Source organism: Megalops cyprinoides, chromosome 2 (assembly GCF_013368585.1).
Source record: "Megalops cyprinoides isolate fMegCyp1 chromosome 2, fMegCyp1.pri, whole genome shotgun sequence".
NCBI lineage: Eukaryota > Metazoa > Chordata > Actinopteri > Elopiformes > Megalopidae > Megalops > Megalops cyprinoides.
Window position 1 is genome coordinate 19229774 of NC_050584.1, and position 17435 is coordinate 19247208.

General features: G+C 39.1%; 1 protein-coding gene across 2 annotated transcripts in view; it reads left to right on the forward strand.

The window, feature by feature from the left end:
- Window positions 1–17435, forward strand: part of LOC118773071 (V-type proton ATPase subunit H) — a 67832-nt gene that overhangs the window by 11862 nt on the left and 38535 nt on the right. Inside the window, exons 5-9 of one of the 2 annotated variants that reach the window (XM_036521825.1) lie at window positions 3805–3918; window positions 10693–10797; window positions 12842–12889; window positions 16207–16304; window positions 16531–16723. In XM_036521825.1, coding sequence (XP_036377718.1) covers window positions 3805–3918; window positions 10693–10797; window positions 12842–12889; window positions 16207–16304; window positions 16531–16723 — 558 coding nt within the window. The remainder of the gene's footprint in view (window positions 1–3804; window positions 3919–10692; window positions 10798–12841; window positions 12890–16206; window positions 16305–16530; window positions 16724–17435) is intronic. The other variant, XM_036521826.1, reaches the window with a different exon arrangement.

A 17435-nucleotide genomic window follows, 5' to 3' on the forward strand; every position in this document is an offset into this window, starting at 1 on the left:
AGGTGTGTTTTTTTTTTTTTTTTTTCCTTTGTTTCAAAACAATCATAAAGGCAAAGTAATACAGCAAGCAAGGAGCATGAATGGCCAGCCATGTTAAGACTCTGTTTTCGTAGCAGTTCTGAATTGAATATCCATGGCTGTGTTTTGGCAGAGGCTTGACTGGGATCAGGAGAAAGTGGAGGTTTGGGGGCCAGACAGGAATCATGAAGAGCCCCATCTGCACTCAGGGAAAGTTTCAAAATCTATAGTTACCCATTTCATCCTCCTTTGATGTCTGTGGGGTGCTGCAGCCATGTGTGACATAGTACTCCTGGGTAATAGTCAACTCTAACCAAACTTCTGCAGCGAGGCTTGACATATTTTATGGAGAATTACAATATCCCTGGGAGATTGCCTCAGTAGCCCTCTTTCACCATCACACCCTTTCTGATCACTGCCGCACAGTTTCTGTTTCATTATCACAAATACTGTGCACACCCTCTCATTTCATGAGAGGGTGTGCACGCTATTTCAATTCCGACTTGCCGCGTGATCTCTCCGTTACTCGGGCTTTCATTTCCTTTTGGGAAAGTTGGTGGATGGAGAAATCAAGATCTCTGTGTCAACGGTGGGACATGGAGAAAATTCAAATTAAGATTTTGTGCTAGCAGTTCAAGGGTGAAGTGAGAAGAGATAGAGAAAATTGAAGGAGAGATGGAGAAATGGAGAGGACTTTAGTGAGGGCACATGGGTAGCCAAGCAGAAAGGAAAAGACAATTTCTCGTCGGTCTACATCAGCAGGATTGTCAGGGATATAATTAAAGCTAAGTTTACACAGGTGAACAAAATGGATGCTCCCCCTGCCTGTTACTTTGTGCTGGAGAGGAAGAGTACAGAAAAGGAAGGGCCTGCAATTGTTGAAACTGTCATGTGGCAGAGACGTGATGTACCAGAAAGAGATTAGTCTCCTTCTTCACTTACTTCTGATCTGAGCAGTGTGATGAGGGGGTGACAAAATAATGACCTCAGGGCCTACATGAAGTTTTCCTGGGTGGACAATGGGCTTGTGATGAGTCCCTGTCTTCTGAAGGACTGCCTGTACTCTGCCAAATCACACCCAGTGGATGGCAGAAGGATTCAAGGCAGTGGATGCATTTTTCTTATGACTTCATGAGGAAAAACTAGGAAGTTGTAGGAGGACGACTTCAGAGGTGGAACTGATTGATACTCCGGGTCCCAGAGTGTTCCTGCTATCCTGAACAGACTAATTGTCCTAGATACTTAGAATGAACCTGCCTTTTGTGAAGGGGGCAGGGACTGATATGCCTACACAACAAGAGCAGTGCCTCTCTGAGTGGCCCAAACATAGCTGTATTGCTATGCTTGTTTGAACCAACCGCAGCCTCCCCAGAAAGTGCAGTTTTTATCCTCTGTGTGCCAAAGAAGCAGGACATCTCCTAAAATGGGGTGTTTTGAAGATGCTTTGTTTGACAATACTGGCAAAATACTACCACATGTGTTTGTCGTTATGTATAGACCAGCTGAGATTACAGAACACAGCGCAGGCCGTATCTGATGGCTATTGAGGATCTTTCCCCGTCTTGGAGACTGTTATGCAGAGCCCTCTGCCACAAATGGGTGGATGTTTCTGGTGGGGGGGTACTACATGATGGCCCTACTTCCTACAAATTGGTCAAGAAGTCTAACAAGGATGTGCCAAAAAGTGGGCATATTGTGGCACAGCCAAGATATATTCCATCTGTTCTGTGACTGTTTTCAGCTGAGGCCAGTGTTTGATTTAATTGAAGACTGGGTTGTGTCTTTTGGTGCAATGTTCATGATGACCAGATTTATTTTTGGTTTGCCATACTCAAAAGAGAGGTGCCCATTGATCAGCTTAATTTTGGCCAGTCAAAATTGGTGTTATCACAGTCACAGGAAGGCAAATGTTCTGATGAAGCCAAGACAGTTTTAAAAGTGATGTTTGCAGCTAGGATACATTTCAAATTCCTGAATGGTACTGAGGGGAGTTAGGGGCAGTCTGGTTGTCTTTTCTTGCCAATCCCAGCTTTTTATGATTTTTTTTTTCCATGGGTATGGTCAAATGTGTGAATTTCAGAGTTTTACAGAACTTTGTGTTCTACAACAGTGTGTAGTGGTAAGAAACTGGGCTTGTAGCCTAAAGGTTCCATGCTGGAGCTACTGCTGTTGTACCATTGGGCAAGGTACTTAATCCATTGCCTCAGTAAACATTCATCTGTAGAAGTGGTTCACATGTAAGAATAGTAATGTATGTTAAGTCACTCTGTATAAGAGCTTCTGCTAAGCAACTAAATGTGAATGTCAAATGGCTCTTCCTTCCTCTCCCAAGTCCCTCTTTTTTAAAAATTTAGTTGCTCAGGTTATTGAAGTTATCCCAGATGTGTTTTCATGTCCTTTTTTGCACTTTTAAGTGTGTGTTTGTAGTATTTTAGTTGCACAGTAAGTACCACGTAAAACTAGGTTAATTTGTTCGTGGTCTTTTTGGGTTGCTAACTTTCTGTTTATATCAGAATTTTACAATCTGAAGCAAACCATTGTTTTCCTCTACGTTTTGGTTCTGTGGCTTTACTTTGTTGACATGTAGGTCATTATTTACAAAAATGTCATTAATATTTTGGACAGCCAGCCTTGGACAGCTGGACTTTGTTTTCTGTGCTGACTGGAAAGGTTTCCAGTAATTCTGTGAATCCAGGATTGTAAACTGCATTCTGGTACACTCTTGTCATATTCTGGACTTATCGGTATATCTGTTTTATTTTTATACTGAGTTGTGTATGTCTCCTCCTTTATGAATCACAGTAATTTGGCTGACTGGAATGAATTGGAGTGAATACCTGTGACTGTAAATGTTCTAAAAGGAAAGGGGCTGATATGGGTGACTATGTAATCAACCGTACTACTGCCGTAGATGTGTCTCCATATAACTGACAAGTGATTTTGTACAGATCCAGACCTCAACAGTCCATGGTTGGTGGCGAAGTTGTGAAAGCTGTTTCTGTGGGAAATGTTGAAGTTGTTGAAACACTTGTGGCCGATGATATGATGATCCACTTGTGGACAAGCCAAAGCCAGGTTGCCCTCCCATCCTGGTTTTAACATTCCAGCTGATGACCACATTGCCCTTGGAAAAGGCAAATCTCTGTTGGGGAAATATTGTCAATAATGTATGGCTATTTCTTGGGCAGAATATAAACAGTGCCAGTTCTTTAGTTTTTTCTTCCAAAAAATCTCTCTATCCATTCTAATTGTTTCAAATGTTTTTTATGTCTGATTTAAATCAAATTATTAGTCTGCCTTAAGTGAGTTCCCTCTTCCGGATGCATTATTTACTCTAGGGGAGTGGCCAGTCAGCTCCCGACAGCCTGAGGGATAGTGAGCGGGCACACCTGCCCAAGGTCATGTTTATCCAGGTCCTTAATTTCCCTAAGGAATTCCAGATCTGGGCTCTTCAGTCCAAATGCTGAGGGGCACAGGCCCTGGATGGTGCATGAGCTGGTTTTTAATGATATCAACAACTCTTCAAAATGAAATTTGGGCAAGTTTTTATGTTCATGTAGTTGAGAGGGTGAGTAGATACTTTTATAGATACTTTTTTTATAGATACTTTTTTGCGGTTTTGAAAGGGACAATTAAGACACCTCTGTGACCCATACATCAATATGGGTGGGAGACTGATGATGACTGCAGGACCTTTGAGTCTGCGTAAAAGGTTGCAACATACTGTACACCATGGTTGTTTAATAACCTTGTTTTTGCTGTCATATTTTGTTCTGGACCCTGCAGGAGAATCATCAGCGGGTGAACATCTTTTTTGATTACGCCAAGAGAATGAAGAGCACTGCCTGGTCGTACTTTCTCCCCATGCTGAACCGGCAGGATCTTTTCACCGTGCACATGGTCAGTAATGATGTTCCGCGTTTCCTTGAATCACGCTGGGATGCGTACAGTTGTCGTTTCCTTCCCGTTGTCCATTATGTCCTTTGATAACCTTGATAAGGGGGCATATACTGTATTGTGGTTCTCGATACAAATGAACAAGGAGAAAAAAAGAAACAGAGGTTTACTTTAAGGCTAATCTTTGTACTGTTTATAAATAAGTAATGTTACTTACGTCAGTTAATACTGTCAATCTGATGCCGTCAGGCAGGAATTCATATTCAAATTGTTCTCATTCATTTTTGCCCTAATGTAATTGGAGCTATTATATGCCTTAAGGAGCTCCCTGTCTGAATTTTTTTTCCCCGGTATTCTGCAGTGGGCTCGGAACCATTTCAGAATTAGAAGGTGACACTTAACTCCGAATCCCTCAGGGGGTACACTGTTGCCTGTCTGAAAATTGCTTGTTAAAATTCTGCTGAATGAAAAGACATGTAAATGTCTGGGACCTGAATGCTGTGTCACTGAAACCTGAAAATTGGGATCACGGAGAGCCAGGTGGGCTGCCTCATTATAACCTATCATTAGACTTTTTTACAGGGAAAGGCATGAAGTGTGTGCACTTGGTTGGATGACAGAGCAGGCTGAAGGTTCTGAGGAAGGTCAAAGTAGACACCAGTAATAGATAGAGAAGATAGGGCTGAAAGGGAACATTTGCATTTAGATGAATATTCTGTTTTTGCAATATGAACAAAATTGAGAAAGTAAAACAAAACGGAAGAAATCAGGATCGCCGCATGACAATGGTCGTTTAACCCCGCTCAATACATACAAAGTTAGTATGAAAATTTTCGTTGCATTTTGCCTTGCTCTTTATCCCAAATGTCAAGTTGCAGTAATCATGCAGAAGGACAATTGAAATTAAGTTTGTTTTGCACTGATGGCAAAGTGCGTAGTAGGAAGTGGTGGAGGTTTTTATAACTTTTGACAGTTAATGAAAAGGACAATTGCAGTACAGATAGTTAATTATCTTATGCCTGCTGATGCAACTCTGATGTATTCCCTATGTTGTTGGGCAAGCATGTATATTTACATTTTGAAAATGTAACAGCTTTCCAGAGTAGGCATGCTGTATTGAAATATGTTGCAAGAAATGTTAATCTCCCTATTTGTTGTTTCATCACTGTTACACACCCACACCCACACACACACACACACACACACACACACACACCTACATATATAGTATTAGTGTATAATATACTAATAAGAATAGACACTGAGACAATGCTTCACAATCTGTGAAGGGACCTAAATATATACTGTAGGTTCTGTAAGATACAGGTTAGATCTTTGGCTCCTTCATAGATTGCAAAGCATTTGTAGAGAGCCGTGTCTCTATTCTTTTTAGTTTAGACTTCATTACCACATAATGATAAACAAGAAGTCTCCTCTGCTCATCAAAAGCACAGCCATCCAGTGCTTGGTGCTAATTAGTTGCTGTCTTACCGAGCACCTAAAATATTTCAAACATTTGGCAGGTGGTTGTTGCTACAAGCTGTTGTGCTTTTTTAAAAAATCTTTGCATAGTTTTACAGGTAAGTACAGATTATGGTGTGAATAGTTTCAAAAACCTGTTGTATGAAAACCCAGTATAATGGTACTGGGTAAACATGCTTTTTTGCCGGGTTTGCATAAAACTATATTAAGTGACTGCAACACAGTTTTTGTCTCAAACTGATAGTCTTCCTCTGCATATGGGCTTTGTCTTTTGAAGTGTCATATAGCCTTTTTGTAATAACGTCAGTATAATTTTGATGTTGCTGTAAACGATGTAATCCAAAAGAATCTACATTCATGTAACCCTGTACTCCGAATATAGTGATTAATGGAGTTTAAACAAAGATGGGACAAATCTATCAAGTTGAGTCCAAACTGTGTCTGCTATACAGCAGCTTTATATGTATGCAGCTGAACCAGCTACAGTAAGCCTTGTATAACAAATCCCAGTGGTAAATTCTGTAAAGTGTAAAGTTCTGTGTTGTTATGATAATTCATCTTTGGATGTTTGTCTGATTTAAACTTTACAGATTAGGTGTAATTAACAGCATATTTTATGGGTTGTACTATAACAAGACAGTGAGCTCTCAATTAGCACAGCAAATCGTTCAGATTAAAACCCTCAGGTCTGTAAGGAAAGTGCCGTGTTTCAAATCACATGGTGAATTTCACTCTGACAAATACTTGTTGGAACCTTTAATGGCTGCATGCTGTGCAGTCTCTTTCCTATAACATTCAAGGATTTCATCATTTTTATGATAAGGAAATGCTGTAAGCCAAGTATTTTAGCATATCTAGGGCTAAGGCAGAGTGTAACTATCTGGCATCATTATAGAAAGCAATGTGGCAGTTTTCTCTAGCTTCTTTTCAGAAGTTCACTTATTGGAAATGAAAACTATTTGACTTTACATTGGTGAAATGACCGTATAGCATCAGCTCTTAACACATAGGGTGCATGTGTTTAAAGTTCTCAGTTTAATTAGAAAATGCCCTTAAAAGAACCACATAGAACATTGTGGACAAACCTAATTTTGATAAACAATCAGAGTCATTTAAAGTAGACCACCTTGTCTATTTTACATATAAGATTGTACTTTGTGCTTATTCTGCTAGAGGTCATGAATTATTAATTATTACAGCTCCACAAGTAAACCTGCAGAGGTATATGCAGGTAGGTTCATACAGGTTTTCATGTGGTCATTTAGTGTAAACCAGTCTGACATCCTTACTTTACTTTTGTGGGGACGTTAAGACATGTCTGTAATAGGTCAAAAGGCATTGTGAATACTAACAATTACAATGGCTAATAAGAACAAAAAAAAAAACATGATTACGCGAGGCAAAGCTCACGTAATGGTTCAGTATGCCATTGCTTTTTATATGTTGTTTCCGCTGAGTAACAAAATAAAGTTTAAGGAAACGCATGATGAGAAACCTTTTTTTTTTGTAGTTGTTTTTGGGTAACAGACCCTGAGATACAAACACACAAGAGCGCAGTGCATAGAGAGACGGCTGCAGCAGACAGTGTTTCAGTCTCATTTATTTGGGCTGTCAGCCTGCAGTGGGCCAGAGCTCAGACAGGAGATTCACCTGTGTTCTGACCGGAGGAATCGCGTCTTTCATTATGTCGCTGTGAGCCGATCCACCCTCAACAGGAAGATGCCACGAAAACCCAACAATTGAAGTACTGATTTCTGATTTGTTATTCAAAAGGTGTCTATCTACCTGTTTTGGCTTCTCTGTCAAGCTTATTACATCTGATTAATTTAAATGAGCTTGAACTAGCTGTGTGTTTTGCTGTACTATTAGTAATTTTATCACATTTCAGGTGTAGGCGATCAATACATGAGCATGTTTGTTTCACAGTGCTTCAGATTAAACCATTTTTTTTTTCTGTTTGCAATTCATTAATCAACTGATAGGGACACGAAAAGCAGGCTTCACTGAAGGCAGTGGGTCAAGCATTTTTTTTTTTTAAACCATAAAATCAAATATTTCTCTCCTTCCAGTGGGGGGCAGCACATTCAGTGGTTCCAGCCCTTCGCAATGCCCATTTTGTATGACTCTAATCCTGAAGTAATAATGATGAGTTGAACATAACTGTTGCTGAATGGACCTCAGCCAAGGGATAAGCCTGAGGAAAAGGTGAATTATGATGCTTAAAATTTTATTCCTTAGATTTACAGAGCATACACTATTAAACTTGTATCTTCATTCTGGAAGTTAATTAAACTTTCAGAAGTATGCAATATGCTGGGAAATTCAGACAAGAATATCCCCTGATCCTCTGATCCTTTAATAAAGCCAATTGTGAGGATCCCTCTATTACTAAAAGTTATACACAGTTATCATATACTGTGTGATAAGTACAACATGAGCAAATACAATCTTCATTCTCAATAGAGAATTGTGTTTACCAAACATTATTTCATGTTTTTAATACCATGTTGCTGTTTGCTGCTGGTGTGAGCAGTGTTATTACACCAGACATATATGTACATACAAGAAAGCATCAAGTGATGACATTTTAATGTCTTAATGTGTTGTACTCATTTAAAAAAAGTGATGCATAAGTTTACACGAGTACTGAAGTCTGAATACGAAAAATTTCTGTCAGTCCAAAACGTCACTACCATTTCCACAAATGTCTGAGCTGAAATGGTTGCCATGGCAGAGGCTTGTAGAAAGCAGTCCCTTTGAAAGGGTGTATAGAACCAGCTTGATGACCTTGGAGCATTTTTCTCAATTCCTTTATTTGTATTATAGCTGCAAAAACAATACTGGTAGTCCTTTATTTATTCACTGATTATTCTGGCATTGTACACTTTTGTATAAGAACAGATTTCCTTCAGTCTGGTTTTGTTTGAAAATACTGTTCCCCACACAGGCATAACCCAACAGAATATACATCATTTAAAATGATGAGATTCTGTGTTTGCTTTGTCAGCTTTTAGCAGAAAGTTGAAGATTCAACTGAGCTTCTCCTGGTGAACCAATGAATAATGGATGACATGAACTTAGGAAACGTACAGTAGGACAGTTATGTAGACAGTTGTTTGGGTTTTCCGCAGGACACCCATTACATTTGTCTTAGCAGACATTGCAGGTATCCATTCAGTGGGCCGATGAGACTCTGGATTGGTTTAGGAATGTTAAATTATGAGCGTTCTGTCTGTAAGTTTTTTTCACCCAAGAGCGCTTTCCTTCCATACATGTGCACTCCTAAAAAATACCAAAGTGTTTGACCCTTTCCAGGCACAGACTGCTATAATGCCTGATTTCTGGACTAATGGCATATTCTTCTGACGCTGTGTACTTTCACTCCTTAGACATTCTGTCATGGCTGTCAGGAATTACAATAAGCAGTTAATAGCTTTTTAATAGCTAAAAGGGGCAATTGAATGGACAGTGGTAAATTTAATTTTTAATCCAATAATTGGGATATTGGCCAAAAGAAGCCATTAACTGTCAAATAAAACCATGGTAATGGTACCTGTTTTGTAATTTGTGACTACACGGATTGGTCGAATTTTAATTCCAGTCATGCTTCACATCTGCTTATGAAGAATTATAATCTTTAGAAGGTGATAATGCAGTGGGAGTGGAGATGTGTTACCTTTCATTACATTATTGTCATATCAGGGTCCTGCATTGTTTTATCGTTTATCACATTTATCATTTCATAATGGACCCCTTCATTTCCAATGCACATGCAACCGATATACACTTTATTTCCTGTTGCAAAAAGCACCACCTCAAGTACCGTAGACAATGTGCTTTAGTGTACATTGATTTTTCAATTCATTTTGAAATTGCATTCAGGCTAGCTACTGTGATTGAATGAGCCTGCCTACAACCATTAAATCTAAATGCCAGGTAGCACTATCACTGTTTGGAGTACTCCATAAGTCTGTGTGATTCAGCATGTTCATATTGAGTAACAGAATACAGCATCTGTAATGCTTGTTGTATTTGTGTTTTCAACTCTTCCTTGCATTTTGTTTTATTTTACATTTATTTTAAATATGCAAAGGCATGATTATGGAGAGCATGGGTTTGTGCACAGAGAATGATGTGTGCTAGGAAGATTCATACTGTGTTTCATGGGATTTATCACTCTGTTGAAAGTGCCTTGCCTTTAATAAATATACAAATTAAGCTCATTTTAAGCTCACGACTCAGAGATATGGGGATGTTTGGCAGAGTTGTATACGTAAACCAACCCACATCGTCACACATTTGTACATGTAGTCCATCTCTACGAGAGCTATATAATAATATGCTGTGAATATGCGGTTTTTCCGTGTTAGTTATGGCAAACACTGAATGGCAGTCTTTGCACTGATTGAAATGCATTTCTTAGACTCCATTACAACATAAGGGATTACAACTAGATCTTTGTACTCTTGTAGTTTTTTTTTTTTTTTTTTTTTTTTTTTTTCCAGCGCATAGAACACCTCTCTAGTGTCACAAGGGGCCATGGATTGTTGTGTCAATTCTGACTCAGAGTTCTTTTGGCCATCTGGCCCATCAAGCTGGAAAGCCTTTCATTCTGACTTTCCTATTGCAATATTACTGAACACTGCCGTGTCTATCCATTGTTGTTTTTCATCGCTGTTAGTAGCAGTGTACGGAGCACCGACATGACAGTGGCCAGACCACTCAATAATCACCTGCCACATGTAGCTCATACAAGTAGTGTAGCTTCTGTAGTCTATGCATAATTTGGTCATATAATCTTGGATGTTATGCATATCAGGTCTTTCAATTTTTTTGCACAGATTAGTTGAGTAATCTTGAGTTTACTCGGGTCATTTTCAAAAAGAAGTTTGTCACACTGGCATTTTCACATCTCACAGTATGTTCCCTTTTGGTTTATAATTATTTTATCAGAGTCTACAGTTTTTGACTTGCTGGCTAATTAACATGACATAACTCATCTTGCAATAGTGGTACAGTTTTTCACTGGTATACTATCTTTCTGTTTTTTGTGTCCAAGCTTTCTAGTCAAGTGTGTGTGTGTGTTTTTTTTTTTTTTTTTCTACACTCATTTTCCTAAAATTGTGCAGTTCTCCCTCAAAAGATGGCGTTCTCCATCAGTGCTTTGAAAACATTCCATTATATGCAATGGTGATATAACAGAACACAGCATGCTGTCGGGGGATTGACGAAGTACTGGCCAGGGTCATTAACCTTTGGCTCACGGCTCATGAATATTGGTGTTCTCTGCCCTAGGCTGCGAGGATTATTGCCAAACTGGCAGCCTGGGGGCGGGAGCTCATGGAAGGGAGTGACCTGAACTACTATTTTAATTGGATCAAAACTCAGCTCAGCTCACAGGTACATGTTTTTATACTTTTATACTCTCTTTCTACGGTCTGTTCATACGTTCTGTTGTGTTTAAATGACTTCAGTAATTTTTCCCGGTGCATCATGTTGCCAATTTTTAGAAAATTAAACTGAATATTGATGAGAACAGAAGAAGGGGAAAACAACAACTTTCTGCATCCCAGCAGGGCATCCAGTTAATCATGACAGAAATGAAATTAATGAAATTGTTCTAGTGGGGTCTTGGCAAGCACGCATGGTTTTATGGGGATGTGGAGAAATGGGGAGCTTGACTCTGTGGGGCAAGGCTTTTGATTTATCACCAGTGCTTTTTAAATTCGGGAAAACATAAAAACACAGTCAATGAAATATCAAGCCCTGGAAAGGATCTTTACTTCTTGTTTATTCTCTCCACTGGTATTGCCTTTGATGGTGTTGAAAAGTAATGCTCTCCCTTCTACCCATCAAGCTTGTTTTTCAAACTTGTAATTCAGCCTCTGAGTGCTGTATCGCTCCTTTCTTTTTGTTCGTGAGCCCTTATCTGACTCAGTGGTTGCAAAGCTATCTCATAAAGCAACTGATCCTGCAGCTGTCTGTCTCTCTCTCTCTCCTTCTTTCATTTCTTACTTCCTCTCTTTTTCTTTCTTTCTTTTCCCCCTAGCTCCTGTCAGAAAGGCCCTGAAATTTTAATTCGTAACAGTGACCCTGCCACCTGGATTTATCATCTTTTTATACTGGCCTCACTTTTGCCCGTCTTTATTTGCATTTTCATGTGTATAGCAGGGCAAATTGTATGCACACATCTAATTAATTAGTATTAGTAATTAGTAAGCTATGGCTATTAAAGTAATCACAAAACTTTATCATTCTAAGTTGTAATTCCAGGTTATTTGTTACAGGTTATCCTCTATAGCTCAGTGTTTAATCATAAGAGGCATTCATCTGAAAGTGATAACATTGTATGAAGGGGACATACATTTTAGAATATATCAATTAATTTCCAAAGTAGAAACCAGTGTCTGTTTGAATTGCCAATGACCCTGTGCCCTCTGTGTGGACGTAAGCTCTTCGAAACACCTCCCTCGCTGACAATCTGTTATTCAAATAAATGTCAAGATAGGATTAAATGAACTCACCACTGGCTGCTTACTAACCCAAGAAGACCTTACATGGTGCTGAGTGAGTTTCAAGGCCATGGCTCAGAGGGTTGGCTTCACTCAGATGCTTGGTATGGCAGTGACATTGTTAGTAAATGGAGAAATAGTTTTATATGAACCCACGTGAACCCAAGTGACTCACCATAACTCTCAATTCAAGGTAGTCGTTACATTGTGAGCATCTGTACTATTGGGCAGTTGGTAAGGATCACAATTTAATGCATTCACCTGTCTTTTTTCATGTAAAACTGAGCAGACAATGGGCATCAAATCAAAAAAAAAAAAATTCAACTCAGACTTCATGTTGCTTGTCTTCTCTGTATGATTGTTATGCAGAACTGAGACAACTTTAGGACTGTTACTATGTTGTCCATGAAAGAATACCTCATTTCCTCAGTAGGAACTTTTTACATCTGTGATGTATTTTGTGCGGAGCAATCTGTTGTCCATTAAGTTGTTTAGAGAGACACGAAAAGCAGAAGCATCCCAAATGGTTGCAGAGGTTCCTGAAAGGGTGCTAATGTATGCGCGGCAAATGGCCTGTGCGACGAGGAGAAATGATCCCTACACGGCTCACTCACTGTTAAACAGTGGCTTGATGAAAGTATAAAAAAATAACTAAATATTTAAATACGTAAAACCAGATCCAGGTCATAAAAAAGTTTTCAAATTGTTGAAGGGGTGTGTGTTTTGTTTTGCAGACTGTGACCGACTCTCATGCTAATGCTTTCCTTCCACAGAATGTACTGCAATATAGTGTTGCCAGAAAGATTGTACGCTGAGCATGATCTAACACAGCAACAATACACCAGAAGCTTAAAAACCCATTAGCAGGGGATTATACCACCCAGCAAATACAGGTGACATTTATTCCATCCCCTACTTTTTTTTGTTGTTAGAAACTGCATCCTGCAGGTCCAGAAACAGGAACAGTTTCCCCCAGTGATGTAAGTACATAAACTGCCTAAGTCTTTTGTGAAATTAATAATGGCATGAAAATCACTGTCGCGCCATGCCCTCGGCTGGAGACATTAAGTCAGGCTTTCCTGTGGACTGTAAAATACGGTGCTGCCAGAGCCAAAGTGGCTGCTGGCAAACCGCAGGCTTTAGCCTCCGTCTTCACTTGCTCTGTTCTCTCTGTCTTTCTGCAATGTGCCTGCTGCTGTTGGGAGCTGCCGTAGATTAATTGGGGGATTCTGTGGAATTTGGAAAACATCTCTGTCGGAAGAAAAATATTTTTGCTACGATATTGATGTTATTCATCTATAATCCGCAGCATGAAAAGAGTGTGATTCTGCATCTATATATCTTCCGTCAAATTGACTTGGGGTCGTCCTGATTCATCCGATTAGATTTGGGTATTTACCATATTATTTTTTGTTTCATATCAAAGACTTTAATAACCCACGCAACTTACATACCAATGCAATGCTTTTTAACCAGACCATTGGTGAAGTTTCTAGAAGGGGCTGAAGGCCACTGAAATGAAAATTCATAAACGACTATAAATTAGTTATAGCTTTGTCATAACTGTTGTTGTAGTTATAACCATCACAATACATTAAACAAGGTAATTCTTCAATTAACTCAGTCCAAAAAAGTGAAGTACTTGTCTTGGCCGCATACCTAGCTAACTAACAAGGCTTATTTAGGACCTCATAGAACATTCTGTGAGTTTATATTTTGTCATTTTCTTAATAGCCATAGTATGCATATTAGTCTCATATCATGTAGAGAATAATGAATTATATCTATAATATTTTAGCTAAAAATATGAGGTATCGTGCCTCTTAGCAAAAATTTTGAAACTTTTATTTCCATTATCGTGAAAAAATAAGTTCACTATTATGTTTTGAAATAATGATGGTCTGATAAGTCAGAATTATTGCCTGCCCAGTTTTGCTCTTCAAATGTTGTAGTACTGAATGGCTGCTTGAAATAATCAATAATCTGAATATCTCCTGCAAAATTCGCAGGGTAATTGAAACTTGTGAAAGGATCCACGCCTATCCTAGAATAGGAGGCACTTGGTTTGAGAGAGGAAAACACACACAAGTGGGCCATCAATGTCAGATGGAGGCCTCAGTTAGGTTCGTTCATTTTTAAAAATGATTTCCAGCTGTTTTCATTCGCATTCAAAACCATCGAAAACCACTCCCACCAAGATGGATCACTGGATGAATAAAAAGGCCAGCAAGCAAGGAGACTGTGAATCAAGAAGCAGAAATGTCAGGGGAAGAAAAAAAAAACATTAATTTCTGTGGCAAATTTAACACCCACTGAGATATTTTGATTAAAAACAGGCCATGTGGCCATTTCTTGCTATTGTGGTGGTTATACAGCTAAATGGATTGTGGTTAAGGAGTGTAAAAAAAAAAGACATTACATTTGCATTACTTACGATGTCAACATTAATTTAATATTTTTTATTCACATTGAGTGGAAAGACAGATGACTCCTATGAATCATGTTGTCATCTAATGCTTTTCAGTTGTTAGCTAATAATTTTCTCATTATATTAATAATGTTAATGAATTAGATATGGGCAGATTTATCGGTCATCATTCTACCTGTTACATAAATATCACCTGCAGCATCATATTAAAAACTGTTATGGGACGACCCCTAAAATCGTCATCTCCTAGAATAACAACCAACAAGAAACCACATTGCCCTATGACCCAGAAATATTCCCGTGCATTAAGCTAATCCAGTAAATACTTATTCTCCGCACATAATTGTCTAAAGGACTTTTTTGTATGACTCACTAAAAACATCTCTAAAACATGACAAATTAATTACCAAGCAGTTGTAAATAGCTGAATTTCCTTGATGGTAGTAAAGATATTTTTTCCCTCTTGCCTGTCCTTTCCATTAACCATTAAAACTGATCTTCTTCCTCTACCCTCTCTCATATTCTTTGTTTTTCCCCCGAAGGGCTGCCAGCAGATTAATGCCATTTCCTTTCTCCCAGACATCTTCATGCTAACAGTACTTGCTCGAGGTGCTGCCTGTCTGTATTATATTCTCAGTAATCCCTTGCCTTTTACACCCTATTATAGGACCCTAACATCAAGGAATGCTTATTTCCTATAAGTTTTGCAGTCTCCTGTTTCAGCTGAATATGGTGCTGTGGCATAACATGTCAAGCGTATTGCTTAGCATAAATCTCTACAGTTGTTAATCTGAAAATGTTCCCTCAATCAATGAGAGCAGTGAACCAGGTAAGTTTGGCTGTCATTTCTGTCTCGGCTGCTCTGTGTGTTTACCTGAATACCGGGATGATATTTCGTACTTATTGCAACCCCTGAAGGACTCATCATCTGTTTCTTCTTTCTGCTTCTTTCCTTTGTCTGATGCTTTTTTTCCATTTAAAAAGTATAAATGATACTTAGGAATAAATAAGAATGATTAAGACACACAGAAGAGAGAAGGTAGGGCACTGCAATGTGTTTGGCAAATTGAATCGTCATATTTTTGCCATGGGAAAGATTAATATGCCTATGACTTGAATGATAAATGCCTTTGTGTAGCCCTTTGAAGCCTTTCACAGCTGCTCCATCAGGTTCACCTGGGCTGGGTGACATTTAAGTACTGTTTACCCCCGGAGTCATCACGATGTGAAATATCTACTTCCTTGCGTTTAAAAGAAACGGTTCTAAAACAAGGTCACTCACAGCTGAAAGGGTCCTTGCGGGTTTGATTTAATAAAACTCAAAGTGAAATTCAATTCTTCAGAGGAAAAAATGGCCAACTTAGCAGCAATAAAAGAACAGAAAACTATCATTTTAGAATTGTAACCAAAAATGGTATACATGGAAATTGTGATATTTAAGAATGTATGTATAAAGCCAGAAATGCAGTATTTCTTTCTTTTATATGGCAAGTGCTAGTCCTGTAACTATTCATTAATTTGTAGCTTTCGGTTTCCGATTTAAAAAAAAAAAAAAAAAAAAAGTGCATCCAAGGTTGCCTTTAAAAAAAAAAAAAAAAAAAAAAGAGAGAAAGGTTTCCTTCTTATCATTGATTGCAGCAGGTTCTTTTTGCAGTGCCTGTCTAATTAGGGCATTTATGCCTGAAAGATATGTCTTCTACATCCTTTGTTTCTTCCTTGGCTATATCTCATCTTGAATCACATTCATTCCTGGGGCCTTTCTAAAATTGTTTATTAAGATGCATTTTTTTCACGGGAAGATGACACAAGGTCTTCACATGTTCATTGTTTTCCTCATTCAGATTGACTCATTGTAGTTTCCTTTTCCAGAGCTCCCAGTATGTTCAGTGTGTTGCTGGTTGCCTTCAGTTGATGCTCAGGGTTAACGAGTACCGATTTGCATGGGTAGAAGCTGATGGTGTCAATTGGTAAGCCAGAATTCATTGTCTATTCTCTATTTTTATGTTTCATTCAGTCTTCTGTATATATGTATACATATACGTATATGTATACGTATGTGTGTGTGTGTGTGTGCGTGTGTTTGTATCTGTATACATAAACATTTATTTTCAGGGAAGTTCAGTATGGAAGTATGTGCAGTGTGCATAATTCTAGGATAAACTAAATGCACTTTCATTACTTTTTCCTTTTCAGCATCACAGCAGTCCTGAGCAACAAGTGTGGTTTCCAGCTCCAGTACCAGATGATCTTCTGCATTTGGCTGCTAGCCTTCAGCCCTCAGATGTGCGAGAACCTGCGCCGCTACAACGTGGTCCCCGCGCTGTCCGACATCCTGCAGGAGTCCGTCAAAGAGAAAGTCACCAGAATCATCCTGGCTGCGTTCAGGGTGCGTGCGAGCCCGTCCCGGGGCATGCGGGGCTGCTGCCGCGCCGGCGTCTCCGGGGGGCTGGCACCGTCTGCCACTTCGCTGTGTTCGCGTTTGTGATGCTGGCGCTGCCAGGAAGTTCACATTTGTTCGAAGTCCAGATTATCTCAGCAGACAACATAGCAGAAAACAAACAATTAAACGCTGACCGAAAAAGATAATAGCGTGATGGATGGTGGGTAGTAGCTGGTTAGCGCGGTGGTAGATCTTGCACTGTCTTGCAATGCACACACACACACATACTGTATGTATGTATGTGTGTGTTTGTACATGTGGGTTTGTGTGTATGTATCTATACACATGTATACATTTGACATAGTAAGACAAATGACAGAATTTAATGCATATGCATCAAGTACTAGATACAGTGCAAAGCAGTGTAGTTTAGTAGATTCGTTTTGAATTGAAATAATTAAGCAGTGTAATCCCATCAGGTGCCATATGGGTTTTTCACAAAACAAAATTACAATGCAATGATGAGTGTAATGAGTGAAAATGCTCTTTGCGGTGGCTTTAGTGGTCTGTTAGAAGAGACAGCTTGAGGGATTGTGTATCTGCAGAGGCATGCTGCTGTTATTTCCTCAGTGCCCCGTGTGGTCACAATCTCAGTAGACAACGTGTGATGCACCCTAAGAATTATGGTATGCGTGGGACCATAAGGTGCCCAGTCTGC